This window comes from Mastigoproctus giganteus, chromosome 11, assembly GCF_048544385.1.
Source record: "Mastigoproctus giganteus isolate SK-2022 chromosome 11, ASM4854438v1, whole genome shotgun sequence".
Lineage (NCBI taxonomy): Eukaryota > Metazoa > Arthropoda > Arachnida > Uropygi > Thelyphonidae > Mastigoproctus > Mastigoproctus giganteus.
Window position 1 is genome coordinate 167,378,670 of NC_143585.1, and position 24,570 is coordinate 167,403,239.

The 24,570-nt window shown below is 39.8% G+C and overlaps 1 protein-coding gene across 4 annotated transcripts in view; it reads right to left on the bottom strand.

Moving 5' to 3' along the window:
- The window catches only part of LOC150078561 (uncharacterized), a 773,569-nt gene that overhangs the window by 9,110 nt on the left and 739,889 nt on the right, over positions 1 to 24,570 (bottom strand). For all 4 annotated transcript variants that reach the window (XM_090385507.1, XM_090385508.1, XM_090385509.1 and 1 more), the window contains one exon: positions 1,695 to 1,814. In XM_090385507.1, the coding sequence (XP_090241633.1) occupies positions 1,695 to 1,814 (120 nt within the window). The remainder of the gene's footprint in view (positions 1 to 1,694; positions 1,815 to 24,570) is intronic.

A 24,570-nucleotide genomic window follows, 5' to 3' on the forward strand; every position in this document is an offset into this window, starting at 1 on the left:
ATTGAAAAGCCAAATATCATCGATCGCGGTTCAGTTTTGAGTGATTAAATTTAGATGTGTGGGATGTACACTGGTATATAGATAGAGTAAGGGGATGGACACTGAAGGCTGGGGGGAAGGACAGAAGTATGGGAATGACAGAGAAGATGCCCCCAGGTGGTCAGTGAGGCATGCCCATTCCTCATCAGGAGAAAAAAGGAGCTGACAGGTAGTTGTCTCTCCCTCCCTGCCAGAGAGTGTGAATTAAAGCGAGCCAGGCTAGGGCCCGGTTCGGATTGTACATTGGCATGTTGTCAACAAGGTTCATTGTCCTATGTTGGTAATTGGTCTGAATCTTGTGGTTGTCATGTCAAGTCTAATGTTATGTCTTCAGGTGATGGTCTCGTTCTTGTGCTTGGTCTCATTGGTGTTGTCGGTCACATTCAAGAGGTGTCATGTCCACTATTATTATAGGTCCACTTCCTTGGGATACGGCATTGGGTTTTCTTTTTATTGTTGTCTATTTGTTGTTATTGCTGCAGCTCTTCTTCTCGTGAAGAGGTTTCACGCATACTTTGTGAAGATCTTGTACTCCTCACAGGAGTTCAGGAGGTGGTTTTCCCGGTCCTCAGATATATAAGCAAGTTGGGTGATGAAGTTCTCGCGCAGGTCCTCATAATTTGGGCATTGGTGCATCAGGTGATGCCATGTCTCTCTTTCCCCACATGAACATTGTGGGTCCTCAAGCAGTCCAAATGCTACAAGTTTGTCGTTGAAGGGTGTGTGGCCCGTTAGAAAATATGTTGAGTATAATCCTGGCTGGAACCAGGGTGGTGATCTCGGATATTTGTCAATATTGGGTAGGAACTTCTGCGTTATCTCTCCTTTGATTGAGTTTGTCTAATGGTTTTGCCACTCCTGTTTCAGATGAATCGCCAGTCGATTCTTTTCTGCTTTCTTGCCATTTGCGGGTACCGTGGTGATAATATCATCAGATCACCCATAAAACATCTTGTATGTGATGTATTAGTGGCCATTTATAACCATTCTGTCTTTCTTCTACCACTTAACTTGCATCTCCATCTCCCTATCTACAGTGTTAACTTGCTAGTAATGTTGCCCTGCTTAAATTGATATGTAAGTCATTCATGAAACTGTATCATATGCTCTGTTAAGTCTAAGTGTAATTTGCATGTCAAGTTTGCTAAAAAAAACAGAGTAAATATTCAGAAAGCTAAGCAAAAACACTACAAAAAACTTTCACTGAAATTCAAATCTTTAATTAATGATTATTTCCGAGCACTGGAACCTGCTTGGTGGCACTGCAGCCAAGAATTTTTTTTTTTTTTTTTGATTTGGTAGTTGTTGGCGCATCGGCTTCTGTGGCCATATTGCACCTCCCAAGGTTTTTGTAGTGCTTTGATCCAAGCCCGAGGCGGGAATCGAACCCGCGACCTTTGGGTTGCCGGGCAGGTACTTTACCCACTCGGCTAGCCCGGTCGGCTCAGCCAAGAATAATAAAAGAGAGAGAGAGAGAGAGAGAGAGAGAGAGAGAGAGAGAGGGAGAGAGAGAGAGAGAGAAGCATTAGAATCATCTTAATGAGAAATAATTGGAAACAAATTAAGACTGAAAATGATTGAAAACAAGGTTAACAAACAAGATCTGAACAGTTACATGCAATTCATTTTTCTATCAGAATAACTTCCTTACTTACCTCTGTACTGAAAAGGTGTATTGTATTGTAGATGATGGTGATTAGGAAAACAGGCAGAATTATCATCTACTGTTAACTGTTGAAGTGATTTTAGCCACTGTAAAGAACTTTCTGACTGATCTGAAAGTTCCAATATAAATAAAGATGTAATATAAATATATATAAAAAATTAAGGATTATATTATTATCTCAATACAAACAATAACTGTATGTAGTGTATTTCTCATTTATATATTTCAGTGAGACATTCATAAATTGTAATAAACCCTACCTGATTTCTTGTAGTTTATCTAATTACATATCCTAATTACTACTCTACATTCCCTTCTTACTACTGTATTTCAGTGCTTATAATACTAAATTAAATTTCCTACTAAATACTGAGAAGAAGATATGCAGTATTCAGTGCACTGTAAAATATATTGAAGGGCTATTTGTGGGTGGTTAACAATGGCTTAAATGGTCCCCCCGGATGTTCAGGGGGGGAAACAACTCAGAGTGATGACCAACACTTAGTAGGATTAACAAGGCAAAAATTGTACTGTTCCAATTTGTGCTTCAGTCCAAAGTTATAATTTGAATGTTCATAAGTTCTATAACCATTTAATGAACTGCCCGTAGACTATCCCTCTTAGAAGATGTCTTCCTGCATACACTGCATTTCTATCAAGAATAACTCCTTTACTTATTCTTGATTGCTAGCACATAACTGTGAACTCTTGATCATTTTTGTGAAAAATATTCCATGCTCTGTTTCTGTCTCGTTTTGCTTGAGTACATTCATCATTCCACCAAGGCTTTGGAAATAGAGGAAGTTTGGTGGACATTTTTGGTATTGATTGTTCTGCTGCTTGGCTAATTTGGTCAGTTACATATTGTACTGCTTGGTCATTGGTTACTTGTTGGACTTTCTGCTGTTCGATTATCGCTAGATTTTTGAATTTTTCCCAGTCTGCTTTGTGAAGCTTCCACTTGGTTTTTTTTCTGGATTGACATGGGACATTTTTTGTTAAAGTGACAATAATGAATGGACAGTTCATTAATGTCACTTTAACAATTTAGAATGGACAGTTCTTCATGAACTGTCCATTCTAAAACAGCATATAATGATGGGGAGAATAAAGTAAGATCAGTTGCTGTGCTGGTTCCTGTTGGAAGGCGGACATACGTGTGTTTTCCACTATTCAGGAGGGTTAGATTTTTGGCATCTATTACTTTTTCTATTTGATGTCCTCTATTATTCAAATCAGTATTTCCCCATAAAGATTCCCTGTTATACAGTAAGGAGGGGATAATTGATCTATCAGTTTTTCTAAGTCTTCATTACTTATTCCCAAAGGAGCTAGTAGTTGTTGGTGACTCTATTGTCAGGGAAACGGGGAACATGCTTTGTAAAAAGGATAGGTGGAACAGGACCAGGGTATGTCTGCCAGGGGCAAAGGTTGATGACGTTGTAGAGCAGATATCATCTTTTAAGGGCACAAAAGGTGATACAGTTGTACACGTTGGCACTAATGATATAAAGAGTAGGAGACCGGCAGAATTGCTTAACAAGTACAGGTCACTGTTGAAAAAAAGCCGTGAAATAGGGTTGAATTTGAAAGTGTCTGCAATTCTGCCCAGACACGATAGGAGGGAGTATATGATGAGAGCCCTGTCAATCAATTCAGCCCTGGAAAGATTGTGCAGGGCTCAAGGGGTAGAATTTTTTTCAGCCTGGTCTGTACTTGTTAACAAGAGAGACTGCTTCTACAGGGATGGGATGGGATACACTTAAATAGAAAGGGTGCAAGAATGTTTGCTGATGCTATCGAGGCAGTGTTAGGTGGGTCGGAAAACTGCTAGATTGGGGGAGATACAAGGACTAATAGATTAACAGTAGCCACTGGGAGAGGAGAAAGTGATTCTTGCACTGCTTCTATTGGAATGAGCAGCAGCCTGGAAAATAAGATGCAGGATATTTCAGAGACTGCTGAGAAACATGGGGGTACAAGTAAACACATGGGTTGTGTTAGGGTGGCTAAGAGGAAGAGCAGGTGCATGTATACGTGCGTGTACACCAATGCTAGGAGTTTAGTAAATAAATTTGATGAATTTGAGTTATTGCTCAAAATATCAAAGGCAGATATTGTTGGGATTTCAGAGACGTGGTGTCACACAGATATAAGGAATGCAGAACTGGAATTTGGGGAGTACAACGTCTACAGAAAGGATAGAGTGGATAGGAAGGGAGGAGGGATTATGCTATTAGTTAAGAAATACATAAAAACCAAGGAAGTGAAGCCAGTGGACATCGCTGGACAGTGCAGCGTCGAGTCAGTTTGGTGTGACATAAGCATTGGGAGATCAAAATTGAGAGTAGGAGTGTGCTATAGGCCTAATGACTCTGATGAGTATAATAAGAAACTGTACAGGGAAATAGAGTGGGCCAGTAAATCAGAGAGTCTTATAATGGGAGATTTTAATTTCCCAGATATTGACTGGAATTTGGGGGCTGGTCACTCAAACACTAGCAAGGCTTTTGTGGATTTATTGGATGATTGTTTTCTACATCAGCATGTTCTGGAGGCAACTAGACGGAGTAATACTCTTGATTTGATTATCAGCAGTGATTCTTCATGCATTAAGAATCTGCAGATAAATGAAACAATAGGTGGCAGTGATCACAGTGTGCTGAAGTGGGATTTACTCAAAGAGGTAACTACCATTAGGGGTAAAGGGAAGGGTTATTGCTTTCGTAAAGGCGACTACGATGGACTGAGACAGTATTTAAATTCTATACAGTGGGACCAACTGATGATGTTACCAACAGCAAATACAAAATGGGAAGCATTCAAAGAACTTATCTTGGAAGCTACTAGGCTTTACATACCAACCAAGAAATATTGTTCAAGGTTTAGGCCTAAATGGATGTCAGATGAACTGATGAGGCATATGGCAGAGAAGAAACATGCATGGGATACATACAAATTAACACATGACACAGAAGCCTATGATAGATACAAGTTGATCTGTAAACAAGTTACAAAGGAGGTTAGGCAGGCGAAGGTAGATTACGAGAAATCTATGGCAAGGGATGCAAAGAAAAACAGCAAAGAGTTCTTTACTTATGTAAACTCTAGAAGGAAGGGGATGAATCAGATTGGACCACTTGATATCGATGGGTCAACTGTTGATGATCCTGCTCAGGTAGCTAACAAACTAAATGAATATTTTGCATCGACATTCACACATGAGGAGTTATTTAGCAAGGGCAAAGCCAGAGGCGTATTCAACTCTAGCAGTAAGCTAGAGAATCTTGTAATAACTGAGAGTAAAGTGGAGGAGAAATTGTTGAAGATAAACACAAGAAAGGCACACGGGGTGGATAGGATCTATCCAGTTATATTAAAGGAGGCAGCAGAGGAAGTAAGCAAACCCTTAGCCATAATTATGAGAGCTTCCTTGGACTCAGGGGAGGTACCCACAGACTGGAGATGTGCAAATGTGACCCCAATTCAAGAGGAGGATCAAAGGCTGACACAAGTAATTATAGACCTGTGAGTTTAACTTCTGTTCCAGGAAAATTAATGGAGGCACTAGTTAAAGAAGCACTACAGGATCATTTAGACAAGACTTCAGTTATAGCTCGGACACAGCATGGTTTTGTTAAGGGGAAGTCTTGGCTGACCAATTTGATTGGATACTATGATGCAGTCACAAAGGAACTGGATGCAGGGAATAACTTTGATATTATATACTTGGATCTTAGAAAGGCTTTTGATACTGTTGCATATGGAAGACTGTTGCACAAATTGGAGTAGGTTTGACATTGGAGGCAAATTGCTGCTGTGGATAAAGGGGTGGCTGAGGGGGAGAAGACAGAGAGTGGTAATCAATGGACACTGCTTGTCGTGGACTAATGTTATTAGTGGAGTCCCTCAGGGATCAGTGTTGGGTCCATTACTGTTTTCTGTATTCATAAATATTGATGATGGTATATCAAGCTTAATGTCAAAGTTTACAAAGGTAGGCAGGGTTGTCAAGGACACTACTGACACTATGCTGCTGCAACAGGATCTGGAAAGGTTGAGCAGATGGGCTGAGAGGTGGCAAATGAAGTTTAACATTGACAAATGTAAAGTACTACACATGGGAAACAGCAACCCCAGAGCAACGTATCAACTCTGTGGTACTACACTGACAGTGGTAGAGAATGAAAGGGACCTGGGGGTGGTTGTGCAGGCAGATATGAAGTTCTCTGAGCAGTGCAGACAGGCTGCAAGAGTAGCTCATGGTGTATTGTCAATGATATATAGGAATTTTTCTAGCAGGGATAAGGAGGTGATTATTCCCTTGTATAAGGCAATGGTCAGGCCACACCTAGAGTACTGTATACAGGTCTGGCATTTCAAGAAGGATGTAGAGCTGCTGGAACGAGTACAGAGAAGGGCAACAAGATTAGTGAATGGAACAAAGGGGTGCTCTTACGAAGAAAGGCTTAAGTTTTGCGAATTACAGTGTCTGGAGACTAGGCACCAGCGAGTTGATCTGATAGAGGTGTACAAAGCCTTGAATGGTTTGAGCATGCTCAATGCTGATGGGATTCTTCCTCTTGCTCAGAATAATCACCTGAGAGGGCATAAGTTCAAATTGAGGAAAGATAGATGTAGGATAGATGTGCGGAAATTTGACTTTAGCCAGCGGGTGGTTGGTAGGTGGAACAGACTTCCATCCCTTGTCGTGGAAGTTGATAGCCTAAATAAGTTTAAGGCTCAGCTGGACAGGTATTTCGAACGAACAGAGGAGTGAAGTGGAAGTGGGTATGTTTTATTTATTTATTTTACTTTATGGTTTTTTTGGCTGATGCTGCATAAGCTTGCTTTCTTGCATCAAATGCCTCTACTAATGCTAATGATAATGCTAATATAAGACAAGACTGAGTTTTAGAAGGGTTGAAATCGACTAAGCTGTCTTTGCCCCACTGGAGAATTACCTGAAGAGCGGCATTTAAAGAATTGGTAGCAGATTTTTGAGAAGTTGAAGCTGATTGAGCAGGACAAGGTTTCTCAAAATGAAAAGTGGAATGCAATGTCCTATCAATGGCAAAACTATGGATAGGATTTCCAGTCAATGAAAGAAGGTCATTAATATACAAGAGGAAAAGAGTGGGTGAAAGAACTGAACCTTGGGGGACACCGGCATTAGTGGAGAAGATAGAAGACAGAGAGCCATCTACGTCACCCTCAGTGAGCAATCAGAGAAAAAACTGGATAACCAATTACTAAAAACAGTTGGCAAACCATAAGATGGAAGCTTGTTTAGAAGACCTTTAGGCCAAACATGATCGAAAGCCTTTGAGATGTCAAGAGCAACTACTTGTGTTTCACCGAACCTTTCCATTGAATTAGTCCATAAATTGGTAACATAATCCAGAATATCACCAGTGGATCGAAACTGATGGAATCTATACTGGCGATCGTTGATCAGATGGAAGATTTCTACGTAGTTTAAGAGTTGGCGGTTAATTGATTTCTCCATTACTTTAGAAAGAGTAGAAGTAATTGCAATGGGACTATAATTGGATGGGAGGGATTTGTCACCCTTTTTAGGAACTGGCTGGATAGGAGCAAATTTCCAAGCAGAAGGAAAAACACCTTTGGAATAAGAAAGTGAAAAAAGGCGGCAAAGAATAGGAGTAAGTTGAGGAGCACAGGTTTTGAGAACAAGTGGAGAAATGCCATCGGGACCTGGAGCTTTCTTAGCATAAAGATTTTTCAAAATTCTTCTGACGGAAGATCACAGGAGACATTGAATGGAACGTGTTGGGAATGGTGGGAGGTGTTTTACCAAGATCATTAATACATGAGTTGGAAGAAAAATGGGATGCTAGCAGGTCAGCTTTATCCTTGGCTGAAGTGACAACAGAACTATCTGGTTTGGACAGAGGTGGGAGCAGAGATGGGCAAAAGTTGCGGCCAATAGCTTTGGCAAGAGACCAGAATGCTCGGCTACCATTAGGGCAAGAAGCAAGTTTTCTACTCTTAGCTTGTTCAAACTCTAGTTTGGATTGATTAATAACTGCTTTACAATTGTTGCGAGCTTTTGTGTGGGTAGAAAATGAAACTGGAGAATCAGAAACAAGCCAATCACGATATGCAACATTCTTCTGTTGAACAACCTTAGCACATTTATTGGAAAACCAAGGTTTATGTTGTTGTTGTTGGTGTGTTGTTTAATGGCACAAGGGCTGCTAAGGCCATATTGTGCCTGATTCTATTCGGTAGTGCAATTTACAGTTATAATCTGTAAAATAATCCCGTCTGCTTTAAGAAATAAAAGAACTCAGCTAGATTTGCATTGTCTCCAATCAGATGGGGTAATGTCAATGGTTCTTGCAGATGCGAAAGCGATTTGAAAATTTTTTTTCGATAATTATTATAAAGATTGCAATTTATTAGAATATGCCTCACCGTAAGTGTAGTCTGACAATATGTACAAGTAGGCGGATCTTCCCCCATGAGCAGATAAATATGGGTTAGATGCGTGTGCCCAATACGCGTCCTAGCCAGGATCACCTCCTCTTGCCTATTTGATCGCATACTTGATGGCCATAACTTAGGTTCCTGTTTAAATTGAAGCAGTTTATTTCCACACTGAGCCTGCCAGATTTGCAACCATTGTTCTTCACACACGTTTTTTATGACTGATTTGTAACCTACATATGGCACTTGGTAGTTAGGAGATCTTGCAGTGATTGGATGTTTAGCGGCTTGATCTGCATATTCATTTCCTTTGATGCCTACATGACCCGGTATCCAACAGAAACGGACTGATTGGTTTACAGCTTGTAACGCAATAATCTGTGATCTAATTTGCTTCAAGATGGGGTGGGTTGGTTTGGATGGATTTTTCAATGATTTTATTGCACTCAGAGAATCAGAGTAGATCATAATTCGCTTATTAGACAGATTAATAACGTGATCCAGAGCTATTTTAATCGCCCACAGTTCAGCAGAGTAGATGCTGCATTCCTTTGGAAGGGACACAGAAGTAGAAAAGATAGAAGAAACTGCCGCTGCGCCCACGGTTGTACTTGTTTTCGAGCCATCGGTATATATTGGAAGATACTGAGAATTTTCTGCTACATGTGCAGCATGGAGTTTCCTGATGGTAAGGTCTGCTGCTTGCTTTTTCCCCCATTGTTGGAATGAGAAGTCACAAATTGGTGTATAATCAGACCACGGAGGGTCGTGATTGCTCACTTCCTGAAAGACATTACCCATGTCTAGATTCCAACATTGTGTTAACTCTAACAACCTTATCCCAATAGGCTTGTTTTCGTTAGGTTTGTTTTGATAAAATGTGGTCCACTGGGGCTCAAATAAGTATGGCGAGATAGGATGAAAAGGAAGACTCCGTATTTTTGCTGCATAGTTCAGCATCAACATTTTCCTCCGAAGATGGAGTGGAGGTTCGTGTGCATCTATATATAGACTCTGTACAGGGGATGTTCTAAATGCTCCTAAAGCAGTTCTTAGGGCACTGTGATGGATGGTGTCTAGCCGAGTTAGTGCACTTTTCCTGGCAGAGTCATAGATTGGAGCTCCGTAATCCAAGCGAGATCGGATTAATACCCGATATAGCCGAAGCAGAGTGTATCGGTCAGCACCCCACGTCAATGAAGATAGTACTCGGAGGATATTTAATTTTTTCAAGCAAATGGTTCTCAGATATGTGATGTGTTGTAAGAAGTTTAATTTATTGTCCAGGATTAGGCCAAGAAATCTGATACTATTGGAAAGAGGTATGGTGGTATTTTTAAGATGTAGTTCAGGCTCAGGGTGGATCTTACGTTTTTTACAGAAATGAATACAGTTAGATTTTTGTGCTGATAAACGGTAGCCATTGCGAGACATCCACAGCTCGATTTTGTTAATTGAGATTTGAAGCTGTCTCTCAATAGAATTCATAGTTTTCCCTTGGCACGAAATCATGAGGTCATCTGCATAGTGATATAATTCTACTGTGCTTGGAATATCATGGATGATTTTGTTTATTCTTATTAAAAATAGAGTTGGACTCAAGATAGACCCTTGAGGGACCCCTTCCTCCTGTATATGAATTCTAGATAGTGTATTTAGGTGACTAACCTGAAAGGTTCTGCTCTGGAGAAAGCTCTGAATAAACAGAGGAAGCCTGCCTCGTAGACCAAAGGTGTAAAGGTCACGCAGAATACCGAAACGCCATGTTGTATCAAAGGCCTTTTCTAAATCAAAACTTACCATAATGAGGTGGTCATTTCTGACAAAAGCGTTTCTGATGTTCGATTCTGCTTTGGTCATCATATCTAATGCAGATCTATTTTGCCGAAAACCGTACTGATTTTTATGTAAGATGTTATGTGACTCAAGAAACCAGGTGAGGCGCTTCAGAACCATTTTCTCCAGTGTTTTCCCCAAACAACTAGTTAAGGAAATTGGACGATAATTTCCTGGATTAGAGAGGTCTTTCCCTGGTTTAGGGATGGCTAATACAAGTGAATGTTTCCAAGAGCTAGGATAAATATGTTCTTCAAAAATTCTGTTGAAAAATATTAAAAGAATTTGCAAAGCAGTATTATTCAAGTGTTTTAGCATAATATAAAATATACCATCAGGGCCAGCTGCACTATTGGGTGCTCTGTTAAGAGCATCCGTTAACTCGGATATAGTAAAAGGCTGATTATATGGAAGAGACAGACCGGTGTTGAAATTTAACTTATACCTTTCTGCTACCACTTTAATTTGTTGGAATGAAGCATCATATGAATTTTCTGCTGAAATTTTTGCAAAGGCTTCAGCAAAAGCATTTGCTATGTCTTTGGGGGAAGACAGTTCCTGTCCATTACAGATCAATATTGGAGAGGATGACAATGGATATTTGCCATTCAGATGTTGGATTTTCCTCCAGATTAATCTTGTATCGGTGTTTTTGGTGATGGTGGAAGCAAACTGTATCCAGGAATCTTTTTTGGCTTTCCTTCTTATTTGTCGTGCTTTAGCATTTAATTTCTTGTAATTTATAAGGTTTATAACAGTGGGATGCTTGCGGAAGATATTCCAAGCTTTGTTCTTTTCTTTTTTTGCTCTATTACATTCATCATTCCACCAGTAGTTTTTGCACCTGCGTGGATGAGTCGACGACTGAGGAACAGCTTTGTTAGCTGCTGCTAGTATCCGTTTAGTAATATGGTCATTAGCTTCATCTATTGACTGGTTCAGAATGAAGTTTTTATCTAAAACTGTATTTAAAGAAAATTTTTCCCAGTTTGCCTTTGTGAATTTCCATCTTCTGCGAGTTTCAGGATAGGTGGTGGTAGTTTGGAATTTACAAGTAATTGGAAGATGATCACTATTGTGGGGATTATTCAATACAGCCCAATGTATACTTGGGTACAGAGCCGGGGAACAAATAGATAGATCTATGGCTGAAGTATTTCCTGAAGGAAAATGAACATGAGTGTGTGCACTGGTGTTCAGCAGAGTTAGATTTTGTTTGTCCAGTAATGCTTCTATTAGCTGCCCTCTTTTATCCATATGGAGACTTCCCCATAATGGGTGGTGTCCATTGAAATCACCCATCAGACAAAAAGGAGGTGGTATCTGGGCAAGGAGCTCATCAAAGTCTCTGAGTATGTACGTTTGGTTCGGCGGAAGATAAATAGAAATAAGAGATAAAGATATTCCAATTTCTATTCTTACAGCAACAACTTCTAAATTGGATTTTAAAGGGATTTGTCTAGACGGAATAGTAACAGATACCAAAACCGCTACACCTCCATGGGCTGCAGTTGCTGCATTCCTATCACGCCTGTACAAAATATATTTCTTTATTGAGGGGGTCACTTGTGGAGTTAAAAATGTTTCCTGCAAACAAATGCCTGCTGGATTGAAATCTCGGATTAGGTCATAAAGTTCATCTATATTAGTACGTAGGCCTCGACAGTTCCATTGTAAAATGCACTTCATTATTTAGTTTTAGTGGTAGGATGATCCGGTTGCCTTTTAGAGGCAGTAGGCTTATTGCGATCTATTTTAATTTTATCTTTTTTAGGAAAGGTAGGCCGTCCAGTGTCCATGTCTTCTTCGGCATGAATTTCTAATATAGGTTCTTCTTCAGTTTTGTCATCTGTATCCATTTCTGCAGTATTAATCTGGGTTTTAGTAGAAGATTCGGCATTTGTCATCCTGGTCTCACTTTGTGACTTGATGCCACTAGTGGTGGGGATGGAAATTGGGGTATTACAAGTCTGGTCTCTGTTGTGTTGCTTCAAGGATGGCTGAGGAACCGAAAGCTGAGCTCTAGCCCATTCAGCAAGTGATATGTTCGGTGGAACTGAGTCATTGGTTTGTGTAGCAATTGAACGATATTTCTTTGTAACATCTGCATATGTACGTGCAGGAGCATCTTTCAGTATTTGTCGTCTCGCTTCCTGATAAGTCACTTTATTTTCAACTTTAAATTTCTGTATTTTTTTTCCAACTTTCCATAGCTCGCAATTTCTAGAATATGCAGGATGATCTTCCCTGCAGTTAGGGCAAACTGGAGATGTAGCAGTACAGTCTGTTTGAGTGTGATCCTGGGATCCACATTTTGGGCATATTGTGTTTCCTCGACATGTTGCCTGAGAGTGTCCAAACTTCTGACACTTATAACACCGTATTGGATTTGGTATGTATGGGCGGATATGGCAATTAAGATAACCAGCTTTTACAGTATTTGGTAAGTTTGGGGTATTGAATGTGAGAATTATACTGCGGGTTGGAATGAGATTTCCGTCTCTACGAGTCAAAATTCTCTTAGCTTGTATGACCTTTTGGTCTTTAAGTTCTTGTACAAGCTCCTCTTCTGTTACATTCAATAGATCCCACTCAGAGATAACACCTTTGGAACTGTTTAGGGTTGAGTGGGGAGATATTTTAACAGGGATACCACCAAATGTTGTCATCTTTAACAATAATTCTGAATGTTTCGACTGTGTAGTTTCCACCAGCAAATCCCCTGACTGTAACCTTTTGACCATTTTAGGTGATCCAGCAGCATTTTCTAGAAATCTCTGTATAATAAATGGGGAGAGTTTGCTCACTGGTTGACTAGTCAAGGAATGGATAATCAGGAAAGTTGGATACTCAGGTTGATTATCTACTTTTAAGCGCTTATGTTGCGCACTACCTTTATCAGAGTTATACCAATCTATGGTATTTGAGCTTGAAGGCTCTAAGGCTGGATAATTTTCTTTATCCATGTCGGCTCCTTTTCGCCCTGGGGGATTAGCTTTTCCACCCAGGTTACCGGCCCCGCCACGGGGAGGCAGGAGCGGTGCCGCTTGTGGCCAAGCGTAGGAGTTAGTACGGTTACTATATACAATAAAGAAAAAGGTACTTTCCTTTTTCTGGCTCTCTTTCTATACTTTTAAAAAGTAGAGCTAAACAAACAGAAAGGCTTATGAATGAAATGAAACAAGGAAAAACTCAGTCGCTTTGGAAAATCGCTATACGAATCGCAGTACTATTTAGCACAGAAAATCGCTTGGCCTCAAGAAACGCTTGGCACCCGGGGCCAACCAAGGTTTAGATAAATGACGAGATTTTAAAGAGGAGTGTGGGATAAAGGATTCCATTCCTGCAAGAATAATTTCACTGACACGGTCTGAGCAAATGTTGACATCAGAAGTTTTGAAACAGTAATCTGACCAAGGAAAAGAAGAAAAGAAGTCTCGCAGGTCAGCCCATTTTGCATTCTTGTAATGCCAAACAACACGAGGTTGGTTATAGCCATGAGATAAAGGTTCCATTGGAGAAGAGACAATCACCACGTTGTGATCTGAAGTGCCTAAAGGACCTCTCACTTCGACCGTGTACTTAGAAGGGTTGTTTGTGAGAAAAAGATCAAGCGTATTGGCTGTATGATTAGGATTGTCCAGTATTCTTGTAGGTAAATGAACAATCTGTGCAAGGTCATTAGTAATTGCAAATGTCTCAGCATCTCGACCAGCTGGATCGGTGTGACTAGAAAATGGAAGCCAGCTGGAGTTGTGAACATTAAAGTCACCAAGGAAAATTACCTCACTGTTAGGAAAGTTGGACTGGAGAAAGTCAAGTTGCAAAGAGAGGAAGTCAAAGAGCTCCAAATGATTTGTGGAGTTGGGAAAACCGTAGAGACAACAGATGAATTTGACAAAATGAGTTAGAGTGATTTTAAGCCAGAGAAGATCAAAGAGAGGAGATTCCAAATTGCCAAGTCTCTGACAAGGAATATCAGAACGAACATATGCACAAGTACCACCTTTCAGGCGAAAGGAATCATACAGGGAATAATTTGGGCATCTGAGATGAGCAGTAGTTGAATCAACAGATAACTGAGATTCTGTTTTCAGCTATTGGTTATTGATAACTGAGATTCTGTTAGAAAAAGTACATGGGGTTTGGCAGACTGGAAGTGGAAATGGATATTGTTGAGATTAGACTTGAGACCACGTATATTTGTGAAATGAATTAAGAAGTGCTTGGGAGGTTTAGATCTTTTCGCAGATAAGCTTGCTCTATTTGTTTGACAATTCATGGTGTATTCAATAGTAAGAAAAAGTGGGTGGGACATGCTGTATGAAGTAATAAAATTTTTGGATATAGAGTACACATGGTAAAAATATACCCAGATCCTTGACATAATGTGACTTCGACAATGCTCCCCGCATACACACTAGTCGGGCTCCCTCCAGTCACTATCTGGTAGAGTAGAGGTAGCAAGATTATACACTAGCTGATCCGGAAGCCTCATAGAGAGCTAACAATATGTCCGGTCTGGTGTACTAACTAGCGGCCGGCCGGCCTGCGAACACTGTTTTAGAGCTGTACCCTCGAAATGTAAGGAATATTGGATCTCGCCACGATGTTCATCATAACCTCAAAAGTCATCAATCATACTGCATGATGGAAGAAATAGGGAAGGGTTGATCGGAACTTGGCTCTAGAGACTAAACATGGGTTCCACCACTTCAAGCCTTCAATAAGCAAAGTGGTGGTATTGCACCAATTGATGAGAGTCATCTACCACCTAGTAATGCCTGGTAACACAGAGGGGCGGCATTCCTCTATGTGGTGTGGGCACCATACCTCGACGCCTGCTTACGTTGGTTCACACCTGGGTGGTCACTCACCATGTACTTTTGCTTTTTTTTTTTTTTGGTAGTTGTTGGCGCATCGGCTTCTGTGGCCATATTGCACCTCCCAAGGTTTTTGCAGTACTTTGATCCAAGCCCGAGGCGGGAATCGAACCCACGACCTTTGGGTTGCTGGGCAGGTACTTTACCCAATCGGCTAGCCCGGTCGGCCATGTACTTTTGCATGGAGGTTATACCCAGGATTACTAACAGTCCCACCATTACTAACAGTCCCACCATTACTAACAGTCCCACCACCTTGAGGTTGTCACAGAATATCTGTGACAACCTCAAGGTTGTCACAGATATTCTGTCACAACCTCAAGGTTGTCACAGACCTTCTTGTCTGTTTGCAATGAGGCTGGAAGCCCATAATTTTGGCACAGGTTTAATTTGAAAAAGTTTATTATGAATTTGCACTTGTCATTGAAGAGTCCATCGACCTGTACATATACTGTCAGTCCTCGTATAGCACGATAGTTGTGTTCCTAGAAACCCTCATGCAATATAAACAACAGGCCCTATGGGAAAAATAGGGTTAGGTGCTGACCACCCAAGATTGAACACACATTTGTAACCAAAACATTATAAATAATGTTTTGGTTACAAATGCTTTCAAAAACACAATAAATAATCGTAATAAAATACGTAAGTATTTTATTACGACTATTATGTAATAAAATATTGCTATGCTTTTGCTGCTATCGTAGGCAAACTTGTTTTTTGTTTGATTTTCTATCCAAACAGATGACAGCCGTTCCATCTCTTCCAATTCTTTGTGTCTTAATCTAATGGATTTTAATTACACTTTGAGTTATTCCTGCTATGAAAGTTGTTTTTATTTTCTCTGCATTCTTTGTAATTCTCGGCATTGCCTTATTTAGGTCTGTAGCACGTGCAATATCACATGGTCTTTCATTTCGCTCAAAGCGTTTCACAATTTCATATTTTTTCATTATTGACAGAGGCGGACTGGCCATAAGCCTTACCGGGGAAACCCCGGTGGCTGGTGTGATTTTGGCCATAAACCATAGTATTGAGGCCACTATAAATTTTCCCGGGTGAGAATTTTTGATCCAGTCCGCTTCTGTTTTTTTTTTTTTTTTTTTTTATGAAAACCCAACCACGAAAGGTGTCAAAACCTATAGTACTTAGTACCGTGCATGGGTTGAAGGAGAAGTATGGCGGGAGGGGGATGCCGGAAACTTTGCTCTAGAGAAGACTAAACATGGGTTTCACCACTTCAAGCCTCCAATAAGCAAAGTGGTGGTATTTCACCGGTTATCGATATTGATTTTCTTTTTCTCTCTGAATCTGCAGTGTCTTCCTTTTCCAGAACGCTTCCTTTTCACACCTTTTAAGTATTTTACTATTTTTAGGGAATAAAGCGCAATTACAAAACGAGGAGGCCCGCTTGATACACATAAACAAAGCTGCGCTCATGTAGCAACTGAATAAACAACACCGTAAAGGCAGAGATACACTATTAACACCTCAAATTTTACTTTCACCGACACTACGGCAGATTTTTTCTTCCGATTTCTTGATTGATCGTACCGTTGACTCATTGATTTTATAATGTTTTGCCACTGAGGAGACACTTTCACCATTAGAAATTTTGTCTAATAATTCAAATTTTATTCGCTAATGTCATTACCTTCTTTGATCTTTTCACATTTCCCTTGTTATTCGTAGTCATATTTTTGTATGGGTTAGAAAGAACTTGTCCACAATAAAGTCACTTTCGTCCGTTAACACACTCGAAAAAGTCTGTTTTACACTGCAAAACGGTAGATTTATCATTTTTGTAAGCATATCAATTTATAAATTGATAAATTTATTCAATTTATAAGCATATAAATTAAAAGCAAACGACGAAACCTTCCATGACAAGTGCATAACACATAATGAACAAGGATTAGCGAGAAACATCCACGCACGCGATTTTGTCACCCCTCTCCCCCCCACCCACTGAGTGCTGTTTTGACCGGGAAAGATAATTCTAGCCACGCCCATGTTTTTTTATGGCGGAAGAATTGGCTTGTTTCCAATTCTTCAGTTTCATTTTCTGTCTACACCACAGGAGGCATTGAATGGAGTGTGTTGGGAATGGTGGGAGGTGTTTTACCAAGATCATTAATACGAGTTGGAAGAAAAATGGGATGCTAGCAGGTCAGCTTTATCCTTAGCTGAAGTGACAACAGAACCATTTGGTTTTGACAGAGGTGGGAGCAGAGATGGACAAAAGTTGAGGCCAATAGCTTTGGCAAGAGACCAGAATGCTTGGCTACCATTAGAGCAAGAAGTAAGTTTTCTACTCTTAACCTGTTCAAAATCTAGTTTAGACTGATTAATAACTGTTTTACAATTGTTGCGAGCTTTGGTGTAGACAGAAAATGAAACTGAAGAATTGGAAACAAGCCAATTACGATATGCAACGTTCTTCTCTTGAACATTTCTGGTCCATAAAGATATAAAAAACAACATTTTGGAATTCAAAAGTACATCACCAAAGGTGTCAAGACTACTACTTTACTTTAGCCGACCGGGCTAGCCGAGTGGGTAAAGTACCTGCCTGGCAACCCAAAGGTCGCGGGTTCGATTCCCGCCTCGGGCTTGGATCAAAGTACTGCAAAAACTTTGGGAGGTGCAATATGGTCACAGAAGCCAATGCGCCAACAACTACCAAATCAAAAAAAAAAAAAACTACTACTTTAGATTTATGATTTATGCACCAACACCGAGCCATGATCATGAAGGTTGAAGAAATGTACACCGAAATTATTAAGTCTTATAGATGAGCAGAAAACCCACTAAACTATCATTATGGGGGACTCCAATGCTAAGGTTGGAAAGAGAGAAAACAGTGCCAAAAGGAGAACTATAGGAAATTTTGGAATTGGTGAAAGAAATGAAAGAGGTGAAACACTTGTGGAATTCGCAGAATCTTGAAGAATGTCAGTGATGAACACTTCTTTCAAGAACAGAACAGAAAGTGGACATGGAAGAGCCTAAACAGATTAACAACTAATGAAATCGACTTCATCCTCACTAACAAAAGATATATCGTGAAATGATGTTACCATACTGAACAAGGTAAATGTTGAAAGTGATCACAGAATGGTAAGATGCACACTCAATAAAGATGTAAGAAAAGAAAGGAAAAAACTGACCCAAGTAAATAATATGAAGGTCTTTGAGATATCAAAAGAGGAGAAAAAGCAGTATGTACCTGAGCTTAAGAACAAGTTTGAGCTTCTGTGGACTGTTCAGGACCAAGATATCGGACCAGGAATACTAAAACTTTCTGAAAGTGATAAAGCCCAAGAAAACTAAAGGTAAAAAGAAATCCAAGGAAGAAAAAATTAGTCAAGAAACACTTGTCATGATGAACTGAAGATGACAAATGAAGAGCAAGATAAACACTGACAAGGATAAAATTGAGTATACTGAGTTATGCAAAGCCATTAGAAAGAGACTCAGCGTGGACATGAGACGATTTAACACAACAAAAATTAGAACAAGTATTAAGGGAAAACAAAGGACTTAAATCAGCAGCCATGACAGTAATACAGAAAGACAAATGATACTGAAAATGAAGAATAGGGATGGTGTACTTATAAATAGCAGAAGACTACTATAGAGAATTATACAAGGAGTGAGGGAATGATGTAAGCAGTGGGGTAGATGGATCACAAATTAGTAACACATATGATATATCTGATATCCTTCCTGATGAAGTAGAATATGCTTTGAATAAAATGAAGTATCAGAAAGCCCCGCGGGAAGATGAAGTTACTGCAGAGTTGTTAAAATTGGGAGGAAGAGACATGACACAAACTGGCAAGATTCTTCCCAAAATGCATTAGAAAAGGAGTGACACCTAAGGAGTGGAATAATCCAATCATAGTTTTGCTGCAAAAGAAAGGAGATAAATCAGAAATTGGAAATTATAGACCAATTAGCTTGTTATCCCACATCTACAAGTTGTTCACAAGGATAATTACTAACAGATTAGAAAGAATACTTGATGAGAATCAACCGAAAGAATAAGTTGGCTTTAGGACAGGATTCTCAACTATGGATCACCATCATGTAATATCACAGCTAATGGAGAAAGCAAATGAATATAAAACACCATTATGCCTGGCATTTGCTCTATACAGCATAAGGCAATGTTTCGGGCACTGGAAAGACAAGGCATAGTTATCCCATATATTATGATTTTGAAGAAATATATGAGAATGCTACCTCCTTTATTAGACTAGACAAAGACAGTAGCAAATTTAAAATTAAGAAAGGAGCTCGACAAGGAGACACAATATCTCCAAAGTTGTTTACTGCTGCTCTTGAGGAAGCTTTCAGAAGATTAGAATGGTTGCAGAAAGGAGTCAATGTGAATGGAGAGTACCTAAACCATTTATGATTTGCACATGACATTGTGATCATAAGCCATGATCTCAAAGATTTAGAGAAAAATCTTAATCAGTTATGCAGAGTTAGTAAGGATTTCGGACTAAAGATGAATAATGCTAAAACAAAAATAATGATGAACAAGTATGGCACAGATAGGCATAAGCATGAAGGAGCAGTATTTGAATAGGCGGATTCCTATACTTATCTGGTACAAGTCATCATCTGTAATAATGATAAATGGCTGGAAGTCAAGGGAAGAATAAATTTTGGATGGTAGCATTCAAGAAATTTAGTCATATACTGAGGAGTGATATCTCAATTTGTCTGAAATGCAAAATAATGAACCAGTGTATATTATTTTACTCCCCACCATGACTTATGGAAGTAAAACTTGGGCACTCACCAAAAGAATGGAAGAGAAGCTGAGAACTACACAGCGAAGAATGGAATGAGTTATATTGGTAATCAGACTGTTAGATAAGAAGAGAAACACATGGATTTAGGCAGCAAACTCAAGTAAAGGACATTCTTATTAAAACTAAAGAATTAAAACGGTCTTGGGCCAGACAAATAGCTCGAAGACATGATGACAGATGGACTAAGAAAATAACAAAATCGCACCCAAGAGGAGCTAGAAGAAAACCAAGAAGTTAACGATGGAGATGGACAGATGAAATTCATGAGTTTGTGGGGTAGTAAATGGATGGCTATTGCACAAAACAGAAGGAACTGGAAAGTTGCTAGAGAGGCCTTCATCCTCCAGTGGATTGAAAATGGGTGATGATGATGATGTAGGGTCGGATTTGACAAAGCAAGTATTCTGCTTTCATGTGCTGGGGTAGATCTGGAGTATTGAAAGTTAAAATGATACTTCTGGTTTGGATGATTATTCCATCTTTTTTGACCATTATTCTTTTAACATGAATGACTCCTTGGTTTTTCATTTCTCGTAATATTTCTTCTTCTGTTATATTAAGGTGATCTCATTCAGAGATTACTCCTTTTAAGGTGTTTAAAGTATTATGGGTTATAATTGTTACCGGGATCCCGCCAAAAGTGAAAGTTATCGTGAGTTGCTCTGACTGTCGTATATTGGCTGTCTCAATTAGTAGGTCACCTGATTTTAACTTTTTTTACTGCTTTTGGAGTTCCAGCTATATTTTCCAAACATTTTTGTATCAGGAAAGTGGATAATTAATTTTCCTGTGGACTGTTTGCCATTAGAATGAACGATGAGATATTTTGGTGAGGTATTTTGATGAGATATTATATATATATTGGTTTTTTGTCTTTTTGCCATGTTTGTATTGATTTCTTCATGTTCTTGAGTTGATTGGGTCATGTTGGAGGATTTTGTGACTTTCTTGTCAAAATTCATGGTGGTTTGCTCCTTTTTACCTAGGAAGTGAGAGCTTTTCTCCCAGGTTTCCAGCCATCACATGGAGGCAGTAGCAGTGTCACCTAGTGACCAAGCGGGAAAAAAAAATGACTTAGCAATTTATTAATATAAAGAAAGGTGATTTTCCTTTCTGCATTATTAAGTTTTAATGTGTTAAATGTTATTAATATATGCAGTAGGAGTTTAAGGTGATTGCAAAAACTCACAAAAAATAAAGCTATTTATAATAAATGGCATGTAGATAGCATTAGCATTAGTAGAGGCATATGATGCAAAAAATCAAGCTTATGCAGCATCAGCCAAAAAAAAAAAAAAAAAACAACAAAACCCTTCCCATTTAATCCCTCCATTCATTCCAAATGTCTGTCCAGCCCAGCCTTAAATTTATTTAGGCTATTAGCTTCCAAAACAAAAGGTGGAAGCCTGTTCCACCAATCAACTACCTGCTGGCTAAAGAAAAATTTCCGCACATCTATTCTACAACTATCTTTCCTCAATTTGAAACTGTGCCTCCTCAGGTTCTTAGTCTAAGCAAGATGAAGAATCCCATCAGCATTTAGCTTGCTCAACCCATTCAAGGCTTTACACACCTCAATCAGATCACCTCGCAGGTGCCTACACTCCAGGCGCTGCAATTTGCAGGACTTATGCCTTTCTTGGTAAGAGCACCCAGAGAAGGGCTTCTATGTCTAAAGGATAATTCACTGAAAGGTCATTCAAATCGCTACACCTGGCACTCTGGGCCTCGAAGAGCAAGAAAAACTCAAATAGTCTAAAAATTAAACTATATGAAACGATCATCATAACCACAGCAACTCACGGATCAGAGACATGGAGAATAAATAAGAAAGAAAGGCAAAAGATAATGGCATTTGAAATGAAATGCCTAAGGATAATTAATAAAACAAATTGGAGAGAACACAAAACTAATGAACAAGTAAGAAAATATCTAAATTCTGAAGCAGCATAATAGAACTAATCTACAAAAAACAATTTCATTGGTTTGGACATGTGAATTGGACGAAATAACAAAGGTTGCCTAATGTAGTATTAACAAAAAGAATTGGAGATAAGGTAGCACCTGGAAGCCTCAAAAGAGAAGGGATCTAATGTCTAAAGGAGAACACAGGCTTTCAAAGCTACCGACAAATGAGAGATTCAAGAGACTGACAACAATGGAGGTTGATATCCAAATAGGAACTCAACCCATGCTAAACAGAAGAGGAGAATGATGAATGCACTTTTTTTCAGTCAAGTCATAAACAACACCATAATCTAAACGAGACCTGATAAGAGCAAGATACAAATGTAAAAGAGTGTATCTATCAGTACCCCATGTCATGGCAGAAACGGACCTAAGTATATTAAGTTTCTTTAAACAACCAGTTTGGTTGTTGTTGTTATTTGGTTTTTAGGAGCATTAGCAACTAAGGCCATATTGCTCCGGGGATATGAGGTCGTCATTCCCTGACCTTTCTGCATCCTCCGTATTTGGTGGCTCATGGGCTCGAACCCTGGTCTAATCAAGAAGCGTGTGCTACGCACTGCTGCTTCTCCCCACCTGGCTACGGAGGCGCCTAACCAGTTTGGAGGTATGTTATATGTGAAACAAAGTTAAGTTTGGTGTCCAATATTAAACCTCGGAAACGAATATTACTGGTGAGAGGGATCAGATGGTTTTTTAATCTGAGTTCTGGTTCTGTATATAGCTTACATTTTTTGCAGAAGTGAGCTGCAATTGTTTTTTGTTCTGATATATGAAATCCATTATACAGTGCCCATGTCTCCAACTTATTTATGGAAAGTTGCAACGACTTCCATAGCCGAGTGGTCAGGAGTGGGAGTGCAGTAGCACGCGCTCTTTGAGTAGACTGGGGTTCAAACCCCTGACTGCTAAATACGGTCGATCTGCCAACCCACATTGGACCAGCGTGGCAGATTATGGCCCATTTCCCTCAATGTGAATTGTTGAGGAGGCTTCCGTCCTGCAGTTGGTTGATAATGGCTGCAGTTTACCTTTTTCAGTTATTTTGTGAACAGCAAGATATAGTAAGATCATCAGCATACATATATAGTTCTACGATATTGGGGATATTCTGTGTTATGGTGTTCCTTCTAAGTGAAAAAAGGGTAGAACTAAGTACTGATACTTGTGGGACACCTTCTTCTTGAGTGTAGGATTCAGAAAGTACAGATTGAAAGCGGACCTGAAAGATTCTAGTCATGTCTGTGAATGTATTCCATCTGAACGGTGACCCTGCATCCTGACATTGATGTGCTGGCTTGTTTCTGGGGCCAGGTGGCATCGACAACATCTGTCATCTTTTACTCCGGGGTCATTGTCGATGTATTTCCTCTAGTTCCTGATGTTGATTACCTGATCTTGGATGGTGAGCATGAATCCTTCGGTCTCATTGAAGAGCTTTCTTTTCATGAGAAGCACTGGAAATCATCTTATCTAGGTAGTCTTGATGGAGGTCACTGTAGTGTCTGTCATCTTTCTGTATTTGTTTCTTCAGTCTTGTGAATGTGGTCTCCATGTTGAGGTTGAGTGTCCTTTGTCTATCTTTCCTATGGCTTGGTAGATTTGTGCCATTTCCTGGAAGGAATCTTGCATGTTCTTAATTGCCTTCTTTTCTTGTTCAATGTGGTCAGCCAAACTCCTCCCTCCTCTTTTATGGGCTATGGTCAGTTTCTCAATGGAGAATTTGGGTGGTGATGGCCAATCATGTTCACATCATTATCCTGGTCGATCTCATGATCTCCTCCAACTCTTGTTGGTCCCATCAACAATCCCGAAGGAGTACGTTAGTACAGGGACTGAGCCAGTGTTTGAAGCTGTGACAATGTTCCTGCAATTACACTTTGATCCTCAGTCTCTGATGTATTTCTCAGTCAGGTGGGCCTTGATCTCTTTGTTCTTACTGTGGTGAGCCTGCATCATCCCCCAGATATTTGCATGTCTCTCCCTCTGTCAGGGTTTCAATCTCTTCATTGGCCTTCCGGCTGGTAGTTTTGTTTGACTATATGTCCTTTATAAAATCCATGGGTTTTTGCGTTTATCTAGGCCAAATTGCATCCTGATGAAAGTGCCAAATTCTTTAGCAATCTGGAGTAGCTGTTGGAGTTGATTTTTAATTTTGGCATAGTTTGATGTTATCCATGTACATCAGGTGAAAGAGTGTACACATTCTTCCTCCCTTCTTTCAGGGTATATCCATACTTGCTGTTATTGAGTGGGTTGAGTGCTAGACAGAGCCATAGTGGGTCCACGAAAGATCCCTAGAAGATTCCTCTTTTAATGGGTATTGGTCTGGTTGTGATGTTCTTAACTTTGATGATGTTCCTCCATTTTGCCACGGTTGCTTCTAGGAAGTGTGTCAGCGGTGGGATTACTTTGTAGATCTTCAGTATCTCTATCAGCCAGTTACAGGGCATGGGATCAAAGGTCTTGCAGTCATCAATGTAGGCTGTATACAGGTTCAGGTAGGGTTGTTCCATAACTGCAGCATCAATAGTCAAGTGCTCCATGCAACCTTTGCTCATCTGCTTAGGTCTCTTTTGCTGCTCGGCCATGATGATCTGGCTCTCCAAGTGGCCTGATATCTTCTTAGTTATGCAGCTGGTCAGGACCTAACACACCGTTGGTTGACAGGTGATTGGTTTGTACTATGCCGGGCTAGAGGTTTCTGCCTTCAGGTAGGTGATTCTTGAGTCAGAGACTCTGGCATTATGATAGTGTGCCTTATTATCCTGGTGGACTGCTCTGCTATATGCCTCTGTGTGCAGGTGAACTTCTTGTACCAGTAGTTGTGGATATTATCTCCTCCTGGGGTTTGCCAGTTGTGGGATGTCCTGATCGACGTGTGTTTTTTTTTCTC